Genomic DNA, 26,626 nt, shown 5'->3' on the forward strand with positions numbered 1-26,626 from the left:
GAAGTGATTTTTGGCCCATCCTGTAGAATCGCTAGCATAACCATGATACCTAAGTATCGAGAGCAGCGTTGAGAAAATTTCGCAAACGTGAAAATTGCAACGCATGGCAACGTGTTCGTGAAAAGCTTCGTCGACGAGCGTACGAACACTATCGCGCGAACCACAAAAGTATAGTTCCGTGCATTTCCTTTTCGATTCTCCGCTTCGAGTCCCTTCCACGATTCCACACACGATCGTACACATTTCTCTCTCGCATTTTACTCCGTTTACACTGTTTCGATTTTATCTCGAATTCCTTCGACTCGCGCCAAGGTATCGTTTAATCGGAACGATCCGAAAGCGGATTAACTTCGGCGATTGGATTCCGAAATTCGGCGGCCAGCTCTCCCGATCTCCTTTTCCGCGTGTATATTCCCGAAATGAAATTAAACCGTACGGTGTCAATCAAAGCGGATCCGCGGAGGATATTTGACGCCCGCCGTGAAAATACGCATCGACGAGTCCTTCTAGAAATTATGTTACGGGCTTATTACCTGTCAATGCTCGATAACATGTTGTACACGTGCGCGCACACACACATACATACACACACACACACACACCCACACACACATATATATATATTTAATTAAATCGGGCCTGTCTGATTGAAAGCAGACGGGACGTGCTCGATTTTAACGAACCTGTCAACGTCATCGTTCGCCTGATGCGGCCACTCGATATTCGTTTCTATCCGACGGAATGCTCGATCGAAGTTATTGTCTCGCCGTGTTTCCTTTTTTTTCGCTCTCCTCCCGCGAAACGCGCTCGTTCTCACCGTTAACATAATCGTCGATTTTTATCCAATTGACAAGGGAAATGAACAACACACGATCTGTATACACGATCCGATGAACGAAATTTGCTAAAACTTTATGCAACGAGAAAATCGAGACAACACAGGTAGAAAAATAATGTCACAAACAATCGTCAATCGTAAATTATACAGGGTGTTTTCGTAACTTATGGGACTCACTTCGGGAGCTGATTGTACGCCTAAAAATAATGAAGAAAAATCATATAAATGTATGTCCTATCTGTCTTCGTTTATGAGATATAATGAATTTTATGAACAGAGCAAACTCTAGTAAGCTAGTTTTACCAGGGATGGTATATTCAATTTTCATAATAGTCATCAATTGGGATGAAGAAAACCCACATGTTATTGTGTATTCAAGACATCAACACCAGTTTAGTTTAAACATATGGGCAGGGATAATTGATAAATTTTTAATCGGACCTTTTTTTCTTGATGGGAAACTAACAGGCACAAAGTACGTTGATCTTTTGAGCACGCGTTTACACGAAATATTAGAGGAAGTTCCAGTCGATATTAGATTATTCGTATGCGGTTTATGCATGATAGAGTTCCGCCGCATTTTAGCCGAGTGGCTAGGCAATTTTTAAATCAACACTTTGCAAATAAATGGACTGGTCGTGGAGGTCCTATTGCATGGCCTGCTCGTTCTCCGGATTTGAATTCATTAGATTTTCATTTGTGGGGACATTTAAAATCTATTGTATACGCAACATCGATTGAAAATGCTGAAATACTACGAAACAAAATAGAGCAAGGCTTCCGACAAATTCGAGAAACACCAGGAATGATAGAGAGAGTAACCAGATGAATGACAAGACGCGTGCAGGCTTATCTTCAAATGCAAGGTGGTCATTTCGAGCATATTGTGTAAAAGTAATTAAAACAGAAAATTTATTATATCTCATAAACAAAGACAGATAGGACATATATTTATATGACTTTTTCTTCATTATTTTTAAGCGTACAATCAGCTCCCGAAAATGGGTTCCACAAATTACGAAACACCCTGCATATACGGTCTGCAATAATTTGTGTCGAATCATTAGAGTTTCGTGTGTTTTAATTTTGTTTGTCGTATTTTTATGTTGCTCGCGACAGAAATTGTTGTGATTCCCAGAGTAGCCAGTGATGCGAGTGAATAATTTAATTCACTCGGCGAATCATCGCTGCCGATTGCTGACAAAATCGATTAGTTTTACGTAAGTGCCGCGTTCGCATTTGTCGCATAAATTACCGTTAATTAAATCTCCCTCTGTGGACGGGGATCGTAGGATCCCCGCGAGGAGCGACGAGGAGGGAAAACAGGAGAGAAAAAAAAAAGAAAATGGTTGCGCGGGAACGATCGTGGAGTCGCTTTAAAAGCAACGATTTCATCGACCGCGAAAGCCACGCGTCCCGGACACACTTGAAGCTCGCGTGAACGACCAGGGGAAAGTCGGCTGCAACGTGCCCCGTGTAGTCGCTGTGTGTGTGTGTGTGTGTGTGTGTGTGTGTGTGTCGTGTAAAACATATCGTCGATGAACGCCAGAATTGCAACAACGAAATGACGAGACGATCATCCACCTGTTATATCTCGGGAATATTTTTAATTAACTACTCTTCTGGATCGTGACGGTTGATCGACTCGTAATTTCCCAGCTGATGAACACGACGTTGCACGGAGTTATCTGAGCATGAAGAAAGATCGAAATTACTCGATTCAAACTAACGAGTCTAGTCTGACGATCGAATATCCCTTCACTGTCACTTTGGCTTGATTGAGTTAGTCCTTGTTCTTGACAAAGGACCGCGATTCTGAAAATATTCGAGGATTCCACTCGAAAGAAACGAATCTTCAGCTGGATTTCAATTTGTGTACTTGTCTGGTTGCAGGCTAATCACTGTTGAGGCGTTTTACTCCGTGTAGACTAATTGCAACGATAATTCTTTCATTTTCTCAATTTTGTTCCACTGCCTTTCGTCCACTTGCGCGTTCCTCGCTCCTCGTTTTCCATTTCTCCCACACTCCTTTTATTTTCATCCCAGGAACAGACCGACCACGGCCAGGGGAACAGATAAAGTTGTTGAGCTGATTTCGAATTCTTTGCCGCAACGACGAAATCGTATTACATTCGTTAAAAGCCTCGAGCCGACTAAGAACACAAAACACTAAGTACGCGAGGCCTGTGGTGGTTCGCCTGACGTTTGAAAACCGCGCGTAAAAAAGAAAAAAAAAAAAAAGGAAACAGGAACGGGCTTCGTGAAATTAAAAATTTTCGACGCACGCGTAGTTGAAACGCTTTAACCCTTTGTCTTGTAATGTTGTCGGGTCACGCTGTCGCGGTACGAATTCTGTAAAATTTGAGAAAATTGAATTTGAAAAATGAAAGCAATTTGAAACAAAAGAGCTAGTTGTAGGCAGTTTCGTGGAAGTTAAATTCGAATCTCCAAATTATATATTCTTTAAATTGAAGATTAACCCTTTGCGCTCGATTCTTGTTATTTCCAAGGGAATCATCGTACTTGAATCTAACTAACTCGGACTTTCTTTTTGAATTAAATAATTGCTGATAATTATAGTGAATACCCAAACAAATGCTTAGAGTGAAAGCAGTAATGAGAGAGACAGTCGTGAGTCAGTTAACATTCATCGAAATAATTCGCATAATTGTGAATAATTCACGTAAACAAGTGGAAACTTGCTGCATTTTACGAAAATTACAAAATAGCGGAGGAAATTATTTTTCCTCGGACACGTAGTGCTTCGTAAATAGCCTTTTCCTGAGGGGGTAAAAGGATGAATAACATACTAAACAAATTACTAAACGTTATTAAACGTCTCAATATTTTCACATTTGATACGATGTTACAATTACAACGACTATAGTGCCTACCTGTATCTAAGAAAATTGAAAAGAACATCGTCAGACACACGGATTCCAAATTTTCGTAACTGTTTGCGAGACACTCGATCCCATCTCTGACACACAGGTGCAAGTGCGATAGGTATCGAGAAACGTGATGACGGTGACGCTTGGAAGTCAACTCTAATGGGCCAGTAACACAACGAACCTTCTAACCGCGGTTTGTTACAAGAAGACACGATCCGCAACTGTAGTTGCGAACGTTGCCATCCCCTTTCGTTCAACTTTCCTCCCGACGATACCGCGGCGAAATCCTCAACGTGGCTGCGGTTCGTTCCTCCTGGTCTAAATTTCGTTCTGCTTTGCTTCAGCCAGCGACAGCGTCGATTAATTGTGTCCGTTTTTTATTCGGCTGGACGTTTCGAAAAGTCGAGCTTTCAAAATCACGTTTTATTTTTGTCACACGAGGAAGATGATATCGCTGACTCGTCATGTCTTTACCTTCACGGAGGCGTACGTCGCGCGTAGGCTTCGCGTAGGAGTATCTTTGAACCCGTTGAACGAACTTTAACCTACTGCGACTAGGAACGTAGGTGTCGAATATTTGGTACCTTTCGACGTATATGGAACTGACGTTACGCCGACGAGTTCAGTTGCGATTCGGCGGTAAATGAGATCGGTCTGCGATCGAGAGGATCTGAAGGTTTCTTGTAAGCATCGAACGTACATACATACGTGTAGCGAAGATCGAGGTAAGACGGGGCGAAAATAAGTGTGAATTCTTTATTTCTTAGACAGTCGACAAATCTTTGTCGTATGAAAAATCTTCTACCAGAAGATTGTACATTCTCGTTCAAAACTTGTTCTGGGACAAGTTCTTTTTGATCTTTCAAAACTATTATAAAAAGGTTAGACAACACGGAGTAAGTATATCGTACTATACCCTTTTACCAAACTAAAAATCGTGTTGCGATTATTTTCGAGACACGCGGCCGAGCAACAGTTGAAAGAATTCGTAGCGTGCGGAAAAACAGAGAAAAGCTCGAATAAACAAATCTCTGGCCGCGTACGTCGAGACGCGTGCGTTCCACTCTTACAGGAAATTCCATTCTTAACTTCCTACCCCCGCGCCAACCCCCCTCCCCCCCGTCCCATCAGACATTCCACTTTCGTCCTTACATTCCTAAAACAACCTTCTTCTCTCGGCTCCGTTCTCTTTACTCCACTCGTATTTTCCAGCGCGGCTCTCTCTTTAACTCCTTTTAACTCGGTCGCCTTAACCCACAGCCTTTTACTACGTTGTTCCCTCGTGTCTTGGATGCTTGCGGATGGACGAGAGAACCGAGTCGCGATAACAATCGCGACAGCATTCCGAGTGTATCGACAAGTCGACGCGAGGGTATTGGTCCCATCACTAGCGGCGGTCGTAGCCGCGTTAGGCTGTAGGCTCTTTAGGCATCTTGGAGGATGGTGGGGTGAGATTGGGCGCAGAACCAGCGGCGTCGGTAATGGTGACTACGTTGGCTGGTGGGTTCAGCGCGGGGTTAGCAGAGGGGGGGGGGGAGGGGGTGAGCGAGACGGGGTGGACTCGGCGCGGGGGTGCACCGCAAGCTCGAAAGTTGGGAAAAAGCCAAGGAAGGGGTTGTGCTTGGAACGGAGGTCCGTCCGAGGGCGCAAGCTCGAGGTCGTCCCTGTACCCTCCCACTCTGGCACGCGATAGGTGGAGCTTGCCTGGCCGCCAATACATGTCCTGGTCCCGTGTACGCTACGTGCGTAACCCCAGTCAGTCCTTCCACGTCCGAAAACGCGCGCTCTACGCACCCGGTGCGAGCGAGCTTAGCGCGGGCTCTCCCTGCTCTCTCTGCCGCGCTGCGCTGCGCCCAGCGTAGCTGAACAGGTCAGGTGCCTTTTCACCGCGATTCCACTCGAACAACGACATGTCGTGCCCGATCGCCGTCTCCGGACATTCGATAAATCGATGGCCATTTGATCGTTCGTTCCTCGGTAACATCCTGCGCCTTCGTCCCCAAACGAATTTTTTCATTTTGTCGAGGGGAGACACGTTGACGAACTGTTGTTTTTGAGACTGACCGTGAGACTGACAATTCGCCGAGCTGCTCGTCGCGGATTCTCGTGACGAAAGCTTTGGGTTTAGTTTCGTTGGTTGTTGCCATTCTGGCGGGGTTCTGCCCGTGGATTTTCTACCGCAAGGCGCCACCAGTGCTGCGCCAGCCTCGGTTGTTTCGTACTTACCGTGCTGTTTCTTTGGAAAGATGTTGCACGTTCCTTGGAACGATGAGTACGCGGGTGCTTGGTAAGCTGGAGTAGTTCACGATTGCCACGAGATTGAAAGGACTTGAAAGTCCTCCTGACGGTATCAGTGACAATCGCGAGAAGGTGCGAGGTTATTAACGCCGAAGAGAAAGCCGAAGAGTGATATCTCCAGTGATTTTGCATTTTAGAAACAAGCTGAAGGACAGAGAGCGAGGAAGTCAAACGACGTATTTTAATATAATCGTTGTACCTGAGTCAGTGCGGGAAGTATTGCTTTCGAATCGAAGCATCTTTACGAATCGATAGACAGATGGGAGGAGAAAAAAAAAACATCCCGTCGGAGAAACAGCCGAGTATCGTGATACTATATTTCGAGCAACTCGACCGCGAATTGCACGCGCCGGAATGAAATTGTTTCTTCATGCGATTGGTGAAAACGCCGGTCGATTTTCGTGTGCTCTCGCCCGGTATAAAGAGATTACCACCACGATGGTATACAGCAACAAACCCGCATGCATTGCACAATAGATGCATTAATAATAATCAGACATCAGGTGGAAAATAACGGCGGTGAAAGCGTGGAAAAACGCGCCGCCTTGGGCAAGAAGTTCCCGATCGAACGCGGGCATTCGAAAGTGTCCAGACAAATATTGCGATCTTTCGCACTCGCCAATTGAATTCAGATCGTTAACTTTAGTTAGAGCATCTCGTATCTCGAAGATTTCATTATTTCTTGAATACTTCACGTCGAAGCTCCTGGTCGGGCGATTTCACTTTTATTACCAAAGTGACGAGCGCCCTTTAAATAATTTTCAAACGTTTGTTTAAACGGCGATTTAGGTGACAAACTCGACGACGAAGGGAATCTCGACACGACACACACTCGTGGCCGCGTTTGAACGTGGAATCTTCGCAGAAGATGGCGCGTTCGGTCTGGCCCAGCACGATCCATTTCTACTTTCCATCGAGTGGCATTGCGCAAACGGGCGCAATTATCGAAAATATGTATTGCTTGGCAAATGTTGCAATCGGACGTTGCGCACACGTTCGAGCAACAGCGACGATACGCGTTCCAGCACGCTTCGTGCAGCTTTCTTCCTGTCCATCTCACCTTCGCCGTTCGCTGAACGATCGAGCTGGAAGCAATTAAAGATGCAGCGTGTGAACGAACTCTGACACGATCGCACCGATGGCATTTTAATTGCTCGACGATTGCGTCGCGCGTTTCACTATCTCCCCCTCCCTCCCTTGCGTTTCGTTTATCGAGCTATGTTTATTACATCCGTGTAGCGAAACCTTTCCTGTTCAATTCAACGGTTTTCAAAATTTCACAAGAATTTGCATCTTTTTTTGTCAATTTTTCCGAAGTTTGAACGATAGGAATAATAAGAGTTTGTGTCGCATTACGATCTTTTCTTAGCCGTCGACATTATGCACGAATATTATTCGTTCGCACGATTTCTCAACTCTCAAGTGATATCATTGGATAAAAGAATATTCCTTTAGTAATCTAAGTAAATCTACTTTCTTCTTTTAGATTGCTAAGAGAGTTTCTATTTTGCATCGATGAAGATCGGTGAACAGAATTCAATTTGGAAATTTTAAAACCGAGAGATCTGACTCTTGCAATTCTCGAAAATCCGACGAAACTTTTATTGAACCTTTACACGGCATGGTTGTTGGCTTTTTACTTTGTACTTTGACGATTGAACGAATCTTTTTACACATTGATATGACTAATACGAATCGAAGTAAGGATTAAAACATTCTCTCTCAATTGTCTGGCAATCATGTTTAACGCGCGTACAGCGCAATTTTCCGACTCGAGGAAGAACGTCATGACAACGCGAAATTCCACGTGAAATCCGCGGTTTCTTGCTGTTGTGTCGAATTATTCCCCTAATGAAAAAAGACAGCGGGAAAGGGAACGAACGGTGAGGCTCGGTAAACTCGTTCGAGGGGAAAATATTCGTTGCGCGTTGATAGAAAGTACAGGCGCGTTTCATGGGCTCTCCCGAGGTCATGTAGACTGCGCGGCAATTCTTCCTTTTTTTTTTTTTTTTCTTCTCTCCTTCGAAGCCGCCAGCCGGCACGGGAAAGGTATGCCGGCAGGCCGATGGCAAATTTCTGCTCAGTCGACGTTGTCTCGGTCAATAGTCAACACGCTCAACAGAAGTCGGTCTCGCCTCTCGTTTCACTTTTTCACCGAGTTCCTTTCTCGACCGATCGATCCGAGTGTTGGTACAATTCGTTTTCGCTCGTTTCTCCTCGCGTGTTTCGATAGCACTTTCGTCGCTCCATCGTTTGTTCTCGACGCGCTCAGTCATAAAACCGTCGAAATCGCTTCAGAATCTTTCCTCGGCATCGTCAAGAAACTTCTAGGAATCAGTCTCTCGAACAATTTAGATTTCCACTCTCGACAAACATCCTGTTTGTCCGATTACGTGTCGAGGTACAGGAATAACGCGATCGTAAGGCGCTTCAAGAACTTTTGTCTGAAATCACGGTTGTCTGTCGTTTCACGGTTCCCGCGGCGAAAGGTTCTCAAGGATCCTCGAGCGGCGTGCTCATCGTCCGTTCTAGAAAACGAAGATTTTCTGACCGCGACAGCTCGAAACACACACAGTGAAAAAAGGAAAAAGAGAGATTGAGAGTGAGAGAGAGAGAGAGAGAGAGAGAGTGTGTGTGTGTGAGAGAGTAAGAAAAGAAAAGAGCAAGCGAAAACCCCTTTCCCCCTTTTTCATCGCGTGCGAGGAAACTCTCGCGAGGATCGTCGTTGTGGCTTCACAGTGTTCCTTTCGAATTTCCAGATCAAAAGTAAGTGCGCGCGTGCGGTTCGTGTGTGTATACATGTGCCATCATCCGCGTGAGCGATAAGCGGGAGAGAAGAGGACTCGGGCCAACAGAAGCCGGAACCGAAAAATGGATGCGACGTCACTGCGACTCATTTCCGGACTGCTTTTGTTCGCCTACACCGCGTCACACTTTAGTAAGTCATTTTTTCTTAATGAAACTGCTACTTTTCCTCCTTTTTCTCTACGCATGCGTGTACTGTGTCTCTGTGTTTGTGTCTGTCCGCGTAATTAACCCTTTGCCAAGTTACATCAATGTTCCGAACAGACGTTCGTCTTTCGCGATCACTATGTTCGCCGATTCGATATCATTTCGCGTCTATGGATCGACGAATGTCGAAAGATATCTGAAATCATTTGAAAGATTTGCAAGTAAGAGGGGGATTTAACGGAAATTGACCATCCTCTGGTTCGTGTAACTTTGTTTGATTTTATTATCGTCACGAGGAAATTTCGACAGTAAAGACAGCTTGATTCTTTATGTCCTGAAGTAACTTTAAAGTTTTGTCAATAAAATGTGATCAAGTATGTGATACTTGGGATCCTGTGTTTATTTGCAACTATTAGTTTCATGGAATTTTATTATATATATTTATGTCGGATGAGTTGCAAAAAATATTTATCGAACAGTCGCTCATTTTATCGACGCTTATGTATATGTGTATGTAGATTATACGAGATATTTAGAAATATTCATTGATACGATTATATATTGGTAACATGTTGATTGCTTTGAGAGAAATCCGAAAGCATCAATAACCATTTTAAACGTATAATAAAATTAAATATGGCCCCACTGAGCATTAATGCTCAAAGATGCAGTGAATGATCGATGAAACACTTGTATTAAATACTTTGCAATTTCATTACGTAGATACTTTTGTTTCAAACCTTCGATCAGTGTAATCACAACAGTCGAATCTCGTCTATGACGTTAACGAAATTTCGAAAAATGTTTTACATAATGGTCGTACATACACAACTGTATGCAAGTTCCTTGAACAGCAAGGAATGGGAACGACGCGATCAGAAACACACAAGGAGTGAAAATTCCAGTTACTTCGATATTCGTTTAACATTTCGCCATTCTCCCGACAAGAGTTACCGAACGTGCAACTGGAACGTGAACACGTGCTCATGCGGCACGATATTCTATCGCGAATCGTGACACGGTTGCACGATGTCCGAGATCTTTAAAAAAGAGAAAAAGAAAAAAACGAAACGTTTCAACGTTTCGAGTTGATTCGCGTTTTCTCCCGCGAAATTACGCCTCGAAGGATCGAGAGACTCGGCCATCGGATCGCAATATGGCGGCCAGTCGATTAAAACGCCGCGCTGTCGTTAATTGTCGGGAATAACGTCCGCGTATCGGACGCCCGGGCGCGGTTATGGTAATTTCAAAACTTTGAGCGATTTAGAAGGTAAATTGCTAAGGGAAACGAGGACGTGGCACGGGCGAGTACCACGGAGGTAGTAGCAGCAGCAGCAGCGGTGGAAAGACGGCAGCAAATGCGTCGCCCGTAATTGCATAATGGCCCTGGTGTGTTCGCGTCGAGATACGAAGCCCTGGCCTGGTTTTTACTTGAGGACTTTCACTCCGCATCACCGACTCTTCCTATCCTCTCTCTCTCTCTCTCTCTCTCTCTCTCCCTCTCTCTCCCTGTCTGTTCTCGTATTCATCTCCCCCGATTCTCCCAAACTCCCCCTTCCCCCCGCTGTTTCTGTTTTCCCCTTCCTTATTTTATTCCGGTCTTTGTTGCTCCCTCGTCCATTTTCTCCTTCTTTCTCCGTCGCATCTCGTGTGTTTTTATCCCTTTATCTCTTCCCTCGCCGCTTCATTTAAGCGCGAATTAAATATCATCGTTATCTTTCTTTTTTTTTTTTTTTCTCTCGTATTCCCGAGATTGTCAACTTCCGCGGGTAATTGAACGCGTGCAGGATTTCGCGATCGAGTACTATGATTCACGCGTGCGAAACGATATTGGTAATCGTCGTGGTCGTTGTGGAAACGCAATCAGGATACGGTGAATCGTCGTGCTTCAACTCGAGTCTTCAACGTGAGCGAATGACGGAGGAAATGGAGGAAGGCAGGATGCGGTGAGGACACCCGGTATACAAGGAACCGGCGAGTCCGTTACCTCGGCATTAGTCGGTTTCAAGTACGGAATATTGTTTCTGGAGATCCCGCCGCTCAAATTGCTAGCGTTTAGCAGCTTATCTGGATTATCGTTTCCCCATGCACGGACTCTGAGAGAGAGAGAGAGAGAGAGAGAGTTTCCCGTGGGGTGGAAACGCACCCGCGTACTCGGACGAGCCGCGCTTTTCGAAATTCATCCGTGTTTTTTCTCCACGAACAATGGTCTTTTCTGCTCTCTCTTCTTTTTTTTATTTCTTTCCTTTCTCTCTCCTACCGTTCGGTAGGAGAAGGATTAAACGGTGGAAAGGATTAGAGACGTTTCCTTTCCCCCGACGTTTCTCTTTTTTTTCTTCTTTCGCCCTTTCTCCGTCTCCGTCTCTCTTTCTCTCTCGTCGTCCTCATCGAGGTTTTGCTCTCTATGACGGAGAGAATATAATTTCAACGGTGGAACGCGAGCGTAAATCCAGACGAGAAAAATTACGCGAGATCTCGAGATAAACTTCGTTTAATGAGTTAGAAACGACTCGTCGAAGGGATACACGTACGTAGTATCGATTCGCAGGGATCGTTAATTGATTACAGCAGCGCGATATTTGCTCTATTTCTTTGCGTACAGGCATGCACGGATGAACGTTTAACGTTTGGCCTACTTTCACACCGATAATTTGAAAGACTTCTCACGTGTTCCAAGGTCAATCTCTCTCTCTCTCTCTCTCTCTCTCTCTCTCTCTGCACCAAATTTTCTTTCACCTTGGGATTAGAACCCAATCGGATATTTATTCGTAGACGCTCTCGAGAATCGTCAATAGTATATAATATAATATATTTGTACACACACAGAGCTTTACACGTTACTGAGCCGAGTATCCACAGAAATGAAGAGGTACCCTCGCGATAATATTTCATTTCAACGTTAAAAAGCGAAAAGCGTCTCGCCGGCTCTCGAAACGGAATATTTTTCTCGAGTTTCTCGTTGAAAAATTCTCGTTAACGACCAACTAGCTTCGCTCAAAGGCTCTTTTTACCTCCGTCTCTCCTTGCCGTGAACTTATAAGGTGTACCATAAATTGCGCGTCGCGTGCTTTCGCAATGTCTAAAAGCGAAACGATTGCTATATACTTCTTCCAGTCTTCCGCTTGCGAAACTCGTACGCAATTCGTACGGTGATTCGCCGCTCGTGCGTTTGAAAAGAAAAAAAAATCAGGAAAGTCTGCTCTGGTTGATAGAACAGGAGCTTCCAATAAAGCTCCGCTCGAGTGCTCGATCGGCACTCGACGAATCTTGAATCGGACAATACCCTCATGGTACGTCCATCTGAAATAACCCATAAGGTCTCTCGAGTGTACGTCGATCGTACGTAGGGGTTACGAGTATTCACCACTACGACCAGCAGCGAAGCAACGTTTTTTATCTTCTTTAGCGGGGATTACTTCCAGGTCAGTGGACAAGCTCGATTGTGTTCAATCCGCAAGCTTACAGATTACCGGACACACTTGTCGCGAGCGCGATAACGCGATGCGTATCGCGTGTAATTCAGCGACTTTTACTCCGTCTTTCCTTTTCTTTTTCTTTTTTTTCCCCAAACGGGGGAAGTTTGGTGGAGTTATGGTTGAGTAACTCGGAAAGCACAAATGTAAACGGGCGGCAGACAGGAAGAAAGAAAAGATAGAAGAAACTAAAATTTGGGTATCTGACTTTTAATTTTGTGTTCTGTATTTTATATATATAATAATATATAATATGTATTTTATAGAATAAAATTCAATTCAATTAAGAATTTTCTCTTTCTTCTTCTTTGGTTCCCAAGAGATCGGTAATTTCGATTAAGAGTTGAAACGGGTACTAATAATTTTTGTTCGGAGGCAAATGTTATATTCTTACAGATACGATCGAAGCGATTTGAATTTAATGAAAATTCATTTTACCCAAAAATTACAGGGTTTTGCTTTGGATATTTTATCATGTTAATCAGTTGCGTAAAAATTTATCATTTTTATCGAATATAGTTTCACATCGTAAAATTATTCGCCTCTCTTTCATTCTTCATTCTACGAATTATACACGTTCCCCAAAAATTTAGTTTCATCGCAAAAGAATTACGATCGAATCACGTTTGTTACGTCTACTAATCTACTAATGTTTACTTGAAAAAAGTTCCACGTGGATTCACTTTCGGATGATGTTCGAGAAAATGTATCGATGTCCAAACGAACGCGGTTTGCTACGAAACGGGGGTGAAAGATTCGCGGAGATGGAAACCGCGAACGCATTCATCGAGCGTTGTGATTGTGAGGTTACACGACCGTTCGTTGCAAAGTAATCGAGCAATTTTTCCCTCCTTTTTTTTTTCTCTCTTTTTTTATCTTGCTTTCCCGTGGGATTACTTCCGGTTCAACGAGTCCCGCTCAGTCGGGTTCAATCTCCGTACTCTGTGTCAGATTACAGAGTACTCGCCGTAGTAACATCTATAGTAACACGTGTGTAGTATGTAAACTCGTAGTACGCGTGCGCGTCTACGGACCAGTCGCCCATATGCATAAAAGGCGTGTGCATATATGTACGTACACCGCACGGAAAAACCAGCACGTTCGTGTGCATTCGATGTATATCAGGAGCGCATGATCTTCGTTCCTTTTCTTCGATAGCGATTGTCTCGCGTCTTCGATTCTCTCTCGACTCGACTCGAGTTAATTAATCTGTACGAAAAACACAGTACAGTGTAAATATTCGTAAATATTCCCCGAGATGGGAAAAATTTAATTTGATTCCTTAGTTGGGGAATAAAGTTTGAATCATAAATGACATTAATTGCTCCGTGAGCAATTCTTTTACTTAAGCTTTGAATAAACGTCTACAGTCCGCTTGCGACAAATATCTACGCAAGATATAAATTTCGTTCACTGTCGTGATTTCGTGCAGGAAAATATGAAAATCGAGGGTGTATGAAAGAATTAAAAATAATTCCATTTCCGATTCGAATAATAGCAAAGGACAACATATCGATATCATGGCGGCGATGGTGCGATGCAAGCAACGAAAAAGTACGTCGGTAAGGGAAGAAAGGAGAAAATGGAAATGCAGCCTGCTTTCCACTCGATCGCCGAAACGAGAGTGAGCCGCAGAACGTCGTGCACCCTGAAAACTTAAGTAGCTCCTACCAGGGTGCACACAGACACGGGTGGGGAGCACGTCGTTTCGGAGCTGTGCCACGGCTGTGTCCCCTCCGTGACGCTCGACAGTAGTATGAGGGGCGTCGGTGCTCAGACAACGGAATCCCCCACCGTGATGCGTAGGAAAGAGCACCCCACCATCGGCCACGCTACTATGGAAGTGGAATAGGTCAGCCGGACGTTCTGAATAAACCTTGTAGTTACGATTATTTCTATACGTTTCAAAACTTTCGATTCTTTTGCAATCATTCGTCGACCGAGTGGTCCAGTGTCACAATCATATCATTTTAGAATAATTCTATTTCGATATCCATATTTTTACTCTTTGTGTCCTTTATATTCTTCCAGTTCACTCTTTGTGCGTTATTTAAAAATGCAAGAATGTACGGAACGCACGATATAATACCTAAATACTTTCTATGATATTTAGTAGAGAAATAAATTGGATTTCTGTTTTTAAATTACAGTTGTAAAAATTTGAGTGAACGTTCACAATCTAGTCGCGAATGGTCTATTCGATAGTTTGCGATCGTTAATTGATATTTCGTTCGTATTTTATTATATGAACGAACATTTGCCTCGTTAATTCGTTTAGATCGCGTGCAAAAATTTATAGAGGAGTGTTCAGTAATCACGTTGAACAAGAGTTTCCACATTTTTCTGGAACGTCGAAAGCATTATAAATTCTCCCTGCATGCAGACCTGATCTGCATGCATCAACGTAATCGTGCGTTTTTTCCTTCATCCTCTATATAGACGATAACTAAAATGCAACGATGTGTTCCTGGAACGCAACCATTACCGGAAATTTTGGTATCATTTCCTACGATTTCAACTTTTCGCGCATTATATCGCGAATGAATTATACAAAAGAATTCTCGCGAATCATTAAATAAAACTGCGATAATTCGTTCGAAGACAGAGACCATTCAAAGACAAGTTTCAATGAGAATAATTTTCATCAGATTTTTTTCTTTTTTTTTTTTGTCTTGGTCTAGATAAAAAGGTTATATTTCTGACGTATCTATCCTTGGAATTGTTATACCTTGACACAAATAGATCGAATATCCGGCATCCCATAGTCGTTGCTACAAAGTTCTAGAATTCGATGTCGCGTCACACTCTTGTCCATGATCTGGATTATATTTGAAAATTATAGCGCTCCTGGATACTGACGTAATTCAATACAGTACTCAATAAGCAGTAAATGTCCGTGTCGCCAATTCGTTGTTAGCACTTGAGATACTAGACCGACTTAAATACTGCTTCAACTCTGGCGCGAACCACAAATTTTTATCGCATTTTAGCGAAAAGAAAACAACGAACTCGAGACATTTTATAATTTCATAGAAATGTCTCGTTTCAGCAAAAGAAGGGAATTTGTAAACAGAAGAAAGATTCTAATCAGTAGAAATTTTTTTTCATATTTTGAGAATCATTCATCCCAACTTGAGACATTGTTTAAAATGCAATTGGATCGAGAATGTTTGAGAGATCGCAATAGGGTTAGAATCGATAATCATAGAGTCTTGGGTAGGAAGTTTGCAGGAGAAAATGATTGTTAGCTCGCGGTAGCTATTTTCTTTATTAATTTAAGCAGCAAGCATCTTGAAAACAACACGACACAAAGTGACAAATAATTGTAAAAATATCGTTCAAGTTACACCATTTGTAGAATGAAGTCTTCGCAAGTCTTTTAAAAAAGATCAAAGGGCTCGCGCGACGATTAATAAAACGGCAAGTTTAGATGGCAACGGCAAGTGAAACCGAGCGGATTCTCGCATCCTCTTAATTAAAACTCAACGGGTAAATCGAAGGCAGGCGTGCAATCGAAGGTAGAGGACCACATGTGCACGTGTGCGACGCAGTGACAGGCTACTCGGAGTAATTGGAGCCGGTAACGGGTGTACATTTAATGCGTGTGTACTTGTTGCTTGTTCGCCAGATGTGTAGCTCCCAACGGAGCCGGGTACACGGTGTTTTCGAAACGACGAGTAGACGGCGACCACCCTCAAAGTTAGTGGTTCGGTGTTAATAGATGTAAACGGCCAATTCGAGACTCTGACTAAAGGGACTTCTCTCAGTCGGCCATATCTGTAATCGATTAACAGTCCCACCTGTGGCCAATGGCGCAATCGCACGATATTAATTAACGATAGAAAGATGATGCATTCGCGGCAAGATCTTTACTCGCATCGAAAACTAGAATTCCTCCTTCTCGTCTTTTCCCATTTTCCTTTCTTTTCTTTTCTTTTTTTCGTTCGCTCAATTCCTCTTTGCTATTTCTCCTTTCGTTTCGCGCAGGAAAACAGAGGATCAAGATCTTCACTCGCATTGAAACTAAAGCTTCAAATTATCTTTCGTCTACTGTTTCTCACTCCACTTTCGATGCATCGTTCTTCGACTCTTTTTGTGACAAAAGGAAAGGAAGAAAAAAAATTCGATTCCATTGTCGGATTAGTCTGGCGCATTAACCACTGGTCCGATATAAAACGTTCGGTTTGCATTGTCAGGCACTACAACCCCTGTACCTTAATCTATCCGCAATCAAATGATCACCCGTCTCCCCTGGGGATCCCCTTTTCTTCTTTCATACTATTTTCTTATTTCTCTCCTCCGGGGAGAGGATAACCTGGAATTGCATCGTAGCTGCGCCTATCCGGCCGGCAAAGCGAAATGAAAGGCCGGAGTCAAAGAACGCGGACGTATCAGGGAAACAATTTAACTAATGGAACGGTATTGCCTGTAGAGATCTATGATCGCGCCGATGCGCACACCCGAGCCTTCTTTTTTCTTTTCTTTTTTTTTTTTTTTCCTTTCTCTTACGCCATATTATCCGCATCTTTCGGGGCTCGTGGTCGGTCGTTCTTGTTATCGGTGCTCGATTTCAATTTCTTCGGATAGTATCGATTGATACCGGCCAGCGTCGGCCGAAGAGGAAGATGTTGTCTCGCAGAGGTACTCGAATCCGACGTTCACCCCGTTTGTCCCACCGTTTCTTCTGTCTATCTCGAGCGTGTTTTTTTTTTACAATTTTACGTATGTTGCATTGATAGTTGCAAACGCGATAGATTTTTGAATTGAATTCTTTTTGTTAAATTAAAGAAATATTCTGGAATATTACGCGAAATTTGTACGTTTTACATGTGGGCCGGATTATGTTTAATTTTCGGAAAATATCGCGTTACAATTGCTTTTTTCCATTTTGTAATAGTTTTTGTAATTATTTGCGTTATTTAAAATTTCTGTGTTTTAGTTCAAGATGTTTGTCAATCGTAGTAACTCTGTGTTCAATGATATTTCAAACGTTTTCTTCATTTAATAAAACTTCAAGGAGTATCATTGTCGTATTTTTCCGCGCGATCAAAGAGGCAGACACAACGTGTTAACATAAGCGACAACGACGTATTTGATTGGCTTCCTCTTGTCCACCGTATTGGAGCCGGGCGTAATTTGCACGTCTTCAGGGTGCATAATGTGTTATGAGATGAACGGCTCTGACACGTGCTCTGACACGGAGTCATTATCGTATTCGGGCGTTTCTCATTATAACGTCCCACGTACCTTGTTTTCTACGCACGCCTATATTACGCTTTGTAGACCAAGGCACGCATATGCGTGTGTATGCGTGTATCATAAAACTGGTCAGGTACATGCCTTTTTCAAGTTCTTTCACCTTTCTTTCACGGACAAGTAAATACGAAATCAGAGTCGAACGATACAGTTTGACCGTCGCTGGCAAATATAATACAGGCTGGTCTCTTGGAGCAGTCAAACAGAAGGCAGTGGAGATCGTGGTCGAAATTGACATCCAAATATTCCGATATCGATGGCAGAGTGATCAGGTCGGCCGAAGGGGACGATATTACAGTGGCGTGTCTCTCGTCTCGTGTTTGAGTTCCACTGCGATATGAATGTCTCCCCATGGGGGTGTCGTCGCATATCGATTGGAATGAGGTGCTAGCTACACGTCCACGTATGTATTCTACGCGTATATGTGTGTGTGTGTGTGTATGTGTGTGTATGCACGTCCCGTTTCAAGCGGCCCTATGTCGTAACGCGAATTTCGTGGGAACCAGAAAGCTTCGAAACGGAGGGAGTCGACCGTGAATCGTGTTCTGACCGATGACACGGTCACCATCGCTCCTCCGCTGATAATGGTGTCAGCCTAGAACATTTGTCACATGCGCTCGCATTAGACCGTGTCGTGCGTTCTGGACGCACTAGTTGCGAAACGCTAATATCTGACGTTCCGCTCATTAAAATTCAATTTCGACTCGTCCGCGGAACGAACAAATAGCAACATTCATCACCAGATGGAATCTGGTTTATCCGTGTGATAACGAGAAACGGGTTGATACTGAATTTTTAGCGTTATTTTACTTAGATCAGTGACTGACTAAAGGATTTTCATGCAAATTTTTAAGTGTAGCGTGAAAAGTTCGTATAAAATATCCAAATATACGGTGCTTTCTACGGTGGTATTCTTAACAACACGAATTTATTTAAAAATCTCGTTTGGCGATCATTGTTTAAGTGCAAAAGTAAATTCCACTTGTCAAAGAAGGAACAGATAAATTTTGTTAATAAGAGCAGACCAATCGTTCCGACTGTCTCTTGTTCCTCAATTGTTTCGAATAAACAAAAGTTTCACCAAATCGATCCGTCTGACAAAGAAATTTTATGAAACAACGCGTCACGTTCACGTTCGGGGCCACAGTTGAACAAAACGTTACCTGTCCACCCTCGCGCTCGTCCCACCCCGATTCGAATCGCTCAAAAGACCATCCGCGATACTATCTAACAGATAGAGCCCCCTCCCTGGTTGCCATTACCCCAAAGCCAGCTTTTAACGAGCAGTTATTCGATCAAAGATAGCGTGCCGTTATTATTACTCCGTGTAAAATCCGTAACGGCGAGCTTCCGTTTATCGAAAATGGACGCGTAAACAAGAAATGAACGAAATCGCCGAAAAGGAAAAAGCGGAACCGAATGGAAACTACGCGACGAGGTAAAAAGACAACGAAGCAAAGGAGGAGGGGAGGTGGTCGTCTCTCCAGCAAAGGAACATTTTATCCACGAGGATTCGTTTTATCCTTAAGCCGTGCCTTTATTTTCCACGCTGGTCGGTGTTTGTCGAGCACCTTGAGCCCCGGAGACAGTCTACCCGGCACGAGTTCCATTTCCCTGGGATCCCCCGTTTCTTTTCATCGGGAAGTTAACCTCTCTCCCCTACCTCCCTTCCCCCCTTCTGAAAGGTGTTCCCGCGATGTTTTTACCACTTGAACGCTACGTTATATCGAGAGGCGTGAAGATACTCGAAGACCACGGACACCCGTTAGAGTAAACGAGCTGCGAGAAATCGAGGTGTATTCTGACTACGGAGCGAGTCGCACAGTCAGTTCGATATTGCCGAAGAGAGGGAGAAGGGGGAGGGAGGGGGAGGGGAGTGGAGGGTGGTCTTAATGCATTTGTCGAGGTAGCTATGGTACGCATCACCAGGCACCCTTTCTGCAAGCTCAGCATGCTTTCTCTCTCTCTCTCTTTCTCCTCCCCCTTCGTTCCTTTTCTCTTGCAGCCCTTACTTCTTCTCGCTTCGTCGTCTTCTTCTCCTCTTTTGCATAGGCTCGTTTCTTCTTCTTCCTTCGAGTTTTCTTTCGAATCTCTTATTCCATTTTCATTTTAGTTTCAGCTCAGTTTTGCACTCGATAATCTTCTTTCTCCGTTTGCTCTTGCGTTTTTTTTTTTGTGTTAGAATGTTCTTCAAGTATTCTTTAATCTAATCCTTCCTTCACACTCATCCCTCGTTTTCATTTATTTTAGTTTAGTTCTCAAATAGTTATTTTAGTTTAGTTTTTCTCTTGCAGCCCTTGCTTCTTCTCGCTTCGTCGTCTTCTTCTCCTCTTTTGCATAGGCTCGTTTCTTCTTCTTCCTTCGAGTTTTCTTTTGAATCTCTTATTCCATTTTCATTTTAGTTTCAGCTCAGTTTTGCACTCGATAATCTTCTTTCTCCGTTTGCCCTTGTGTTCTTTTTTTTTGTGTTAGAATGTTTTTCGAGTATTCTTTGATCTAATCCTTCCTTCACACTCATCCCTCGTTTTCATTTATTTTAGTTTAGTTCTCAAATAGTTATTTTAGTTTAGTTTTTCTCTTGCAGCCCTTACTTCTTCTCGCTTCGTCGTCTTCTTCTCCTCTTTTGCATAGGCTCGTTTCTTCTTCTTCCTTCGAGTTTTCTTTTGAATCTCTTATTCCATTTTCATTTTAGTTTCAGCTCAGTTTTGCACTCGATAATCTTCTTTCTCCGTTTGCCCTTGTGTTCTTTTTTTTTGTGTTAGAATGTTTTTCGAGTATTCTTTGATCTAATCCTTCCTTCACACTCATCCCTCGTTTTCATTTATTTTAGTTTAGTTCTCCACTGATTTTCATCCCCTTTTCGTTCTTGCTCCATGGCGTCCTTGCTCCTCCGATCCGTATTTCTGTCACGTTCTCGGCCGTCCTTTGAACATGCTCTTTCTCCAAGTCAACCTTCGTTCGTTCCTCCCTTCATCACGCCCTTTTCTCCTCTCTCGTCCGCGTCTCCTCTAGCTCTCCACCTTCCCGAGAGTATAATGGCTGTAAAACGGAGCGAGCCACCCCTTGGCTTTAATCTCTTAACGGGCAAACGACGAAAAAATATCATTCGTATTCTTCTACGGAGACGAACTGAGGCTGTCTGGCCCGATCAATTAAGGGATTGCCCTGTCTACGACAATTATCCGGATTAACCGGCACGCATCGGACGAGTATCCGCGGATTAGGAGTGGACTCACCCCTTCCTCGAGAAACATACCGTATTCGAAACGATAATGGCTAGAAAAAAATCGACAACAAAATTTTTAACGATCGATAAGAAGAAAATACATATCGTGTGCGTGTACGTGTATATATATGTATATAAAAAAAAATCAGATTATTGAAAAAAACGATGGCGAGTTCTAACGTTTTGATTACATAAGAGAGGATCGTTTAAAACGTTAACGGCCGAGTTACGTAACCGTTCCACGTGCGTGGCTTTATTTAAACGAACAGACTCGTTCGAACGGTTATTCTCTCTCTCTATCTCTCCCTCTCTGTCTCTCGGATCAGAAAACGGGTCAAATCTGCTTTCTCTCCGCTTCGATCCGTTTTTAATCGTATCACGGGAACTTGGAGTCCGAGCTAAGCTGGCTTATAAGATCCAGCGAACGGCGCTCGGTCGGATATTTATGCAAACAGGGCGGAACACAACAGGGCAGAATATCCGAATAGTTCCGCAAGAACGTTTATAGGAGACTTGCAACAAGTCCGGCGAAATCGCTGGCAAATCTCGGAATAACGACTCGTGTCGTCGTCGTCGTCGTCCCATTAATCGAACGACGAACGAATACCAGCATTCGCGATCGAACGTTCGACCCGAGATCGTTTGAATATCCGCCGCGAAACGCGGCGCCTCTGGTTCTCCAGTTTCGTTAATTTCAAATTCTCAGCTAGCGTCGCAGGCGACGCGCGTCCTCTCTCTCTCTCTCTCTCTTTCTCTCCGTCTCTCGGTTGGAAGCACTTAGAAAATCGATAAGCCCTGGCTCACTTGATCCGCCGCTGGCTGCTGCCAGGCCATATCTTGATTAAAATCAGTGCCACCCGGCACTCTCCTTTCTTCACCCTTCTCGCTAAGATCCAGCCCTTCGCCCAGCGATGAATCCGGTTAGTCTCGTTAACGTCTTAAGTCACCAGCCTCCTCAAGACACCTATCGTCTCTCTCTCTCTCTCTCTCTCCTTTCTCTTCTTTCTCTCTTTTCCGAGAACGCTTCTTCATCCGCGCCACTTTCTCCTCTCTCGAGGACAATGGAACATCGAGCTTCCTCGAAAACTTGCACAGCCACTTCTGCTCTGACGCGTGCCCGATAAAATCGTTCCCCGGGCTTGATTAAACGGAAACACTCGGAGCGCGCGTACACTTTGTCATTAGGATCATTGCTTTCGAACCACTTGGACTCCTCCTGCTTGTTTCTCTCTCTCTCTCTCTCTCTCTCTCACTGGATTTTTCCTCCGACTTCTTTTTTTTTGGAGTTCGACGAACGCTTGGAATTAATTGCCGCTTCTTTGAACAAACTCTAATTAGCTTTACGTATATAGGGTGTCTGTCTACCCATTTAGAGAAAGAAAACGACGTGATCTCTGAAACGTCTCTGTTGAAAATGTTTCTCAGAGGTTGTCGTTCGATCGATTATGCTCTTTCTGATTAATATGACACTCGTTTGTATCTTATAAACGTGTTTCCTTCGGACGATTGTCAAGTACGTGTTTTATAAGTACATAACACTTTGTAAAAAGTATATATGTTTTAGTATCGGTTATTATAATTAATCTGTAGTTATAATTTTAATTTTTATGTTCGCTGATCATCGAAATACGATAAAATATGAACATGATGCGAGAAGCACAAGGCAGGCATGGGGCGCTTTTCTTTTTGAAAAAAGCAGAGTCGAGCGAGTTGAAAAACCGAGTCGTGAGAGAGCATTCGGAAATAGCTGTTAAAAGTGTCGATTGTGTTGTTAAAAGAGTTTATTTGAGTTGTCAATTCGTGTTGATTGAATGTTATTTGTCTTGTTTAATTTGTTGTCCTATTATCATTGCTCTTATTAAATACACATTATTTATATTATATCTCTAATATCTTATATATCTTATATCTTATATTATATATTTATATATCTTATATCTTATATTATATATATATATCTTATATCTTATATTTTATATATATATTTTCTATCTTATATTATATATATATATATATATCTTATATCTTATATTTTATATATATATATATATATATTTTATATCTTATATCTTATATTATATCTCATAATTTTTACAATTGTACAATTCGGCTGCAGTTCGTTCAACTCATTCGATAGCTAGGGTCCAATTGACCTCGTCTGTACTTTCGAGTGTCATTTTTATAAATGTAGATTATTCTACAGGTTACTTATTGCTTCTAGAGCCTAAAAGTTCGGAGAGTCCTGTGTATCTATTTTACGATCGACCTTCAATGTGAATTTCATTGTACCATCGACTTCCTTTACAATTTATTAATTACACCGAAAAAAACTTCTCCCGGAAAACATATTTTCTCAAGCATGCGTAGACAACAATTCCTCCACGCCTGCATGACGTAACAGGGTGAAAACCGACACTGCCCGACAGCCATAAACTGACGATAGTCGTACCTGTTCGCCAGCGATCTCACGGCGTCTCTTCGTCCGTCGTACGAACGAGATCGGCCATTGGTTTGAACGAAAGTGAAAGTGCCTCGCGTTTGTATGTATGTAGGTCTAGCCGGTAGGGAACGGCTGGCTTGCTGGCTGGCTCGCATGTAAAATCCGATCGTATACATTTTTTTTTTATGGTCTGATTATGCGATGTTATTTCACCGGGTTAAGCCGGTCTCACGAAACGCCGCGGAATCCTTAGAAAAATTCTGGTTTGCGCAGGCGGCCGCGTTTTAAACGAGCGCTAATTGAAACTTTAAATTAGAATTCATTCGCTGCGTGAGTGGTTATGCAACGAACATAACTGTTAACGCGCGTAACGCTCGTCAATTAACGATGGAAAAATGTTAACTATCGGATGGAATCTGTCCGTGTTATAATAAGCGGTGAGATAAGGTTACGATTGAATAAATTAGCTAATTATTCTCTGGGCCTTGAATAGAATGATGTGTGGGTCGTATCAGGTTTTACTTTACCTTTAAATAGGTCTGTGTGAAAAACGAAACGAGATCGGTTTACGGTTTTTCTCCGCGAAATGAAGTCGATTCTGCGAAGAATTTGAAACGAAGATTCCGCCAATTAATTCTCCGATCGCGTCGTATTTCTCACGAGAACGGATAGGTTTTTTTTTTCATGAAGATATAGTAGATCGTAACTGTAACAACGAGTAGATCAGAAGAATGATCCCTCGAGCAGTATCGCGTGATTTACTTTTTTGTTGCTGCAAGGTCTGTAGTCGTTTTTTGAAAATAACATTAACCTGAGGGCTTAAAATTACCAAAACTCAATAAGTCTGAAGCGATGTATAACGAATTATAATATTCTTGTCTTGTAACATCGTGGCGTAAGTTGTGATTTCGACTTAACTTTTTTGCTTTTAGAAACATTTTTTGTATCATCTATCAGCAATTTATTTACGAGATAGTGCGTGAAGTATTATCTCAAATAAAATGATACAGCATATAATTGTACATGAAATAATTATCCTGTTTGTAAATGATATTTAGCTTGAAATTTTGTTGATCGTATTTCTTTTTATATGTAAAGTCGTTTAAAGCAATCACCAAGTATAGTATATAAAAGTTAATGATACATAATTTATATCTCCTTCACCATTTTATAAAATTTCGCAAGAACCAATAAGAAATTTAGTTTATGCGAATTATCCTGAATTATTCGAATAATAGTTCGATAACAATGAGTGTCAACTGGCTCACGATTGCCTCTATTCTCAAGAATTCTTTTGAAACTTTATCATTCCTCTTGCGTCATTGTATTATATTATATCACACCATATCTACGTTCGTTGTAATTATCAACAATCATAAAAAATTGTATAATTTCAGCTGTTAGTTAAATTTAAAGTACGATGTCCCCTTACAGGGGGCAGGTTGAAAGAAAAAGCAAATTGCAATTCTGTGAAATTTCAACTCGAACTTTAAATCTAATCTCTTTGAATTAGAATCTGTTAGTACAGATTACAAACGTTTCATATCTGAAATAAATGCAAGGCAAAGGGTTAACAATCGATCGAGCGTTGTCGCGTAATTTACGATTCAAAACGAACAACGTCGCCGCGAGATGAACAATATTTCCAGTGGAAGCGAGGCGAAGCGGAGAAAGGTAAAAAGGCTTCTTTAGGAGCAACAAGAGTACTTCTCAAGACGTTTCTCGTTAAATATCTGCCCGGAGGGTGGTTGTAGCTTTGCCGAAGCCGCAAAAAAGTCAAGTTCTCACCGCGACGAAAGAAAAAAGAAAAGGACATTCGCTTCTAATTAATTAGCTACATGCTCGGAACGTGGCGGCGCGGTCAAACTTATCGTTCGTGAACGTCGATAGGAATTTCAACGATATCGAATCGTTGAAATGCTCGCGCTGTTTCTACCGATCGATTCTACGAACAACAGCCCAGAACACAACGATCCTGGTTTTCCCCGTTTCAATTTTATTGCTGCTGACGCTCGATAAAAAAAAAAAAAAAAAAGGGAGAACAATTCTTTAATTTGGTAATCAGGTTAGAAATATGGGATCTTCGACTGTTGCGAAAAGATCGATGCTCGATAAAAAAAGATAGAGAGAAAGAAGAGATGAAAACACCACGATTCTCTAATTTCATGGTCGTTCGCGGTGCGTCGCGCCGCGAACGGTATTGCGCGACGGGGCAAGATAACGAGTTGAATTTTTTTACGACTATCCTCATTAAACGCGTGCCCCGGGGGCGAACGGCGGATCCGCCGTTGAATTCCGATCGAAAGAGCAAAGACCATCGGCGCCAGAAGGTAACGAATCCTGACGTTCCCGGCGCAGCCAGCCGGCTGCAATTGTGTATTTGGAGCACATGCAATATGCTTTGTGCCACGCTGCCCCCGGGGCTAAGGTATTCCCCGGCAGTGGCCCGTGCAAGCCGAGCCAGAAGACTGACGTGTGCCAGATATAGGAAGAGAGAGAACTGTTCGAAGAACCTATGCACGTTTCGGAGTCTCATCGACGGTTGGAACGCGGACGCGGCCGGGAAGAGAAGAAGAGAGAAGGACGAGAAGGGAAGAAGCAGCAGCGGCTGGCTGATGTTTACTCGGTTCAAATGTTGACCGTACTCCCTTCGCCACTCTGGCATCATATCCTGCTTTCAGACGAACCTCTCACGACACTCCAACAGTCACTCGGACCACGTTTAACCTCTTGCGCTCGAATGACGTGCCACGCACGTCGAGAATTTTTCGCCCCCCCCCCCCCCAAATTGCAACGTTCCTTCAGTTTCAAGTATATTTAAATAAGCAAAGCAGACAATAAAATTTATAACTTCTTAAATTAATATTTATTTGTAATTTCTTGAATTAATATTTATTAACAACTTCAGCCAATTTAAATAAGCAAAGCAGATAATAAATTTGTAGCTTTTTAAATTAATATTTATTTGCAATTTCTTGAATTAATATTTATTAACAACTTCAGTCAATTTAAATAAGCAAAGCAGATAATAAATTTATAACTTTTTAAATTAATATTTATTTGTAATTTCTTGAATTAATACTTATTAATAACTTCAGTCAATTTAAATAAGCAAAGCAGACAATAAAATTTATAACTTCTTAAATTAATATTTATTTGCAATTTCTTGAATTAATATTTATTAATAACTTCAGTCAATTTAAATAAGCAAAGCAGATAATAAATTTATAACTTCTTAAATTAATATTTATT

General features: G+C 42.5%; 1 protein-coding gene and 1 long non-coding RNA gene across 6 annotated transcripts in view; one reads left to right on the forward strand and one right to left on the reverse strand.

The window, feature by feature from the left end:
- Window positions 1-26,380, reverse strand: LOC122537431. Its single transcript, XR_006308624.1, has 3 exons — window positions 26,370-26,380; window positions 22,028-22,038; window positions 1-125 (listed from the first exon to the last, which is right to left on the reverse strand). It is a non-coding gene; the product is annotated as an uncharacterized LOC122537431 (long non-coding RNA).
- The window catches only part of LOC122537419 (protein Skeletor, isoforms B/C), a 77,213-nt gene that overhangs the window by 14,307 nt on the left and 36,280 nt on the right, over window positions 1-26,626 (forward strand). Inside the window, exons 1-2 of one of the 5 annotated variants that reach the window (XM_043670557.1) lie at window positions 8,071-8,151; window positions 8,787-8,965. In XM_043670557.1, the coding sequence (XP_043526492.1) occupies window positions 8,899-8,965 (67 nt within the window). In that variant the 5' untranslated portion in view covers window positions 8,071-8,151; window positions 8,787-8,898. Of the gene's footprint in view, window positions 1-8,070; window positions 8,448-8,786; window positions 8,966-26,626 lie in introns of those variants that run through there. The other 4 variants (XM_043670554.1, XM_043670556.1, XM_043670555.1 and 1 more) reach the window with 4 other exon arrangements.

This window comes from Frieseomelitta varia, unplaced genomic scaffold (genome assembly GCF_011392965.1).
Source record: "Frieseomelitta varia isolate USP_RPSP 00005682 unplaced genomic scaffold, Fvar_1.2 scaffold_909, whole genome shotgun sequence".
Classification (NCBI taxonomy): domain Eukaryota; kingdom Metazoa; phylum Arthropoda; class Insecta; order Hymenoptera; family Apidae; genus Frieseomelitta; species Frieseomelitta varia.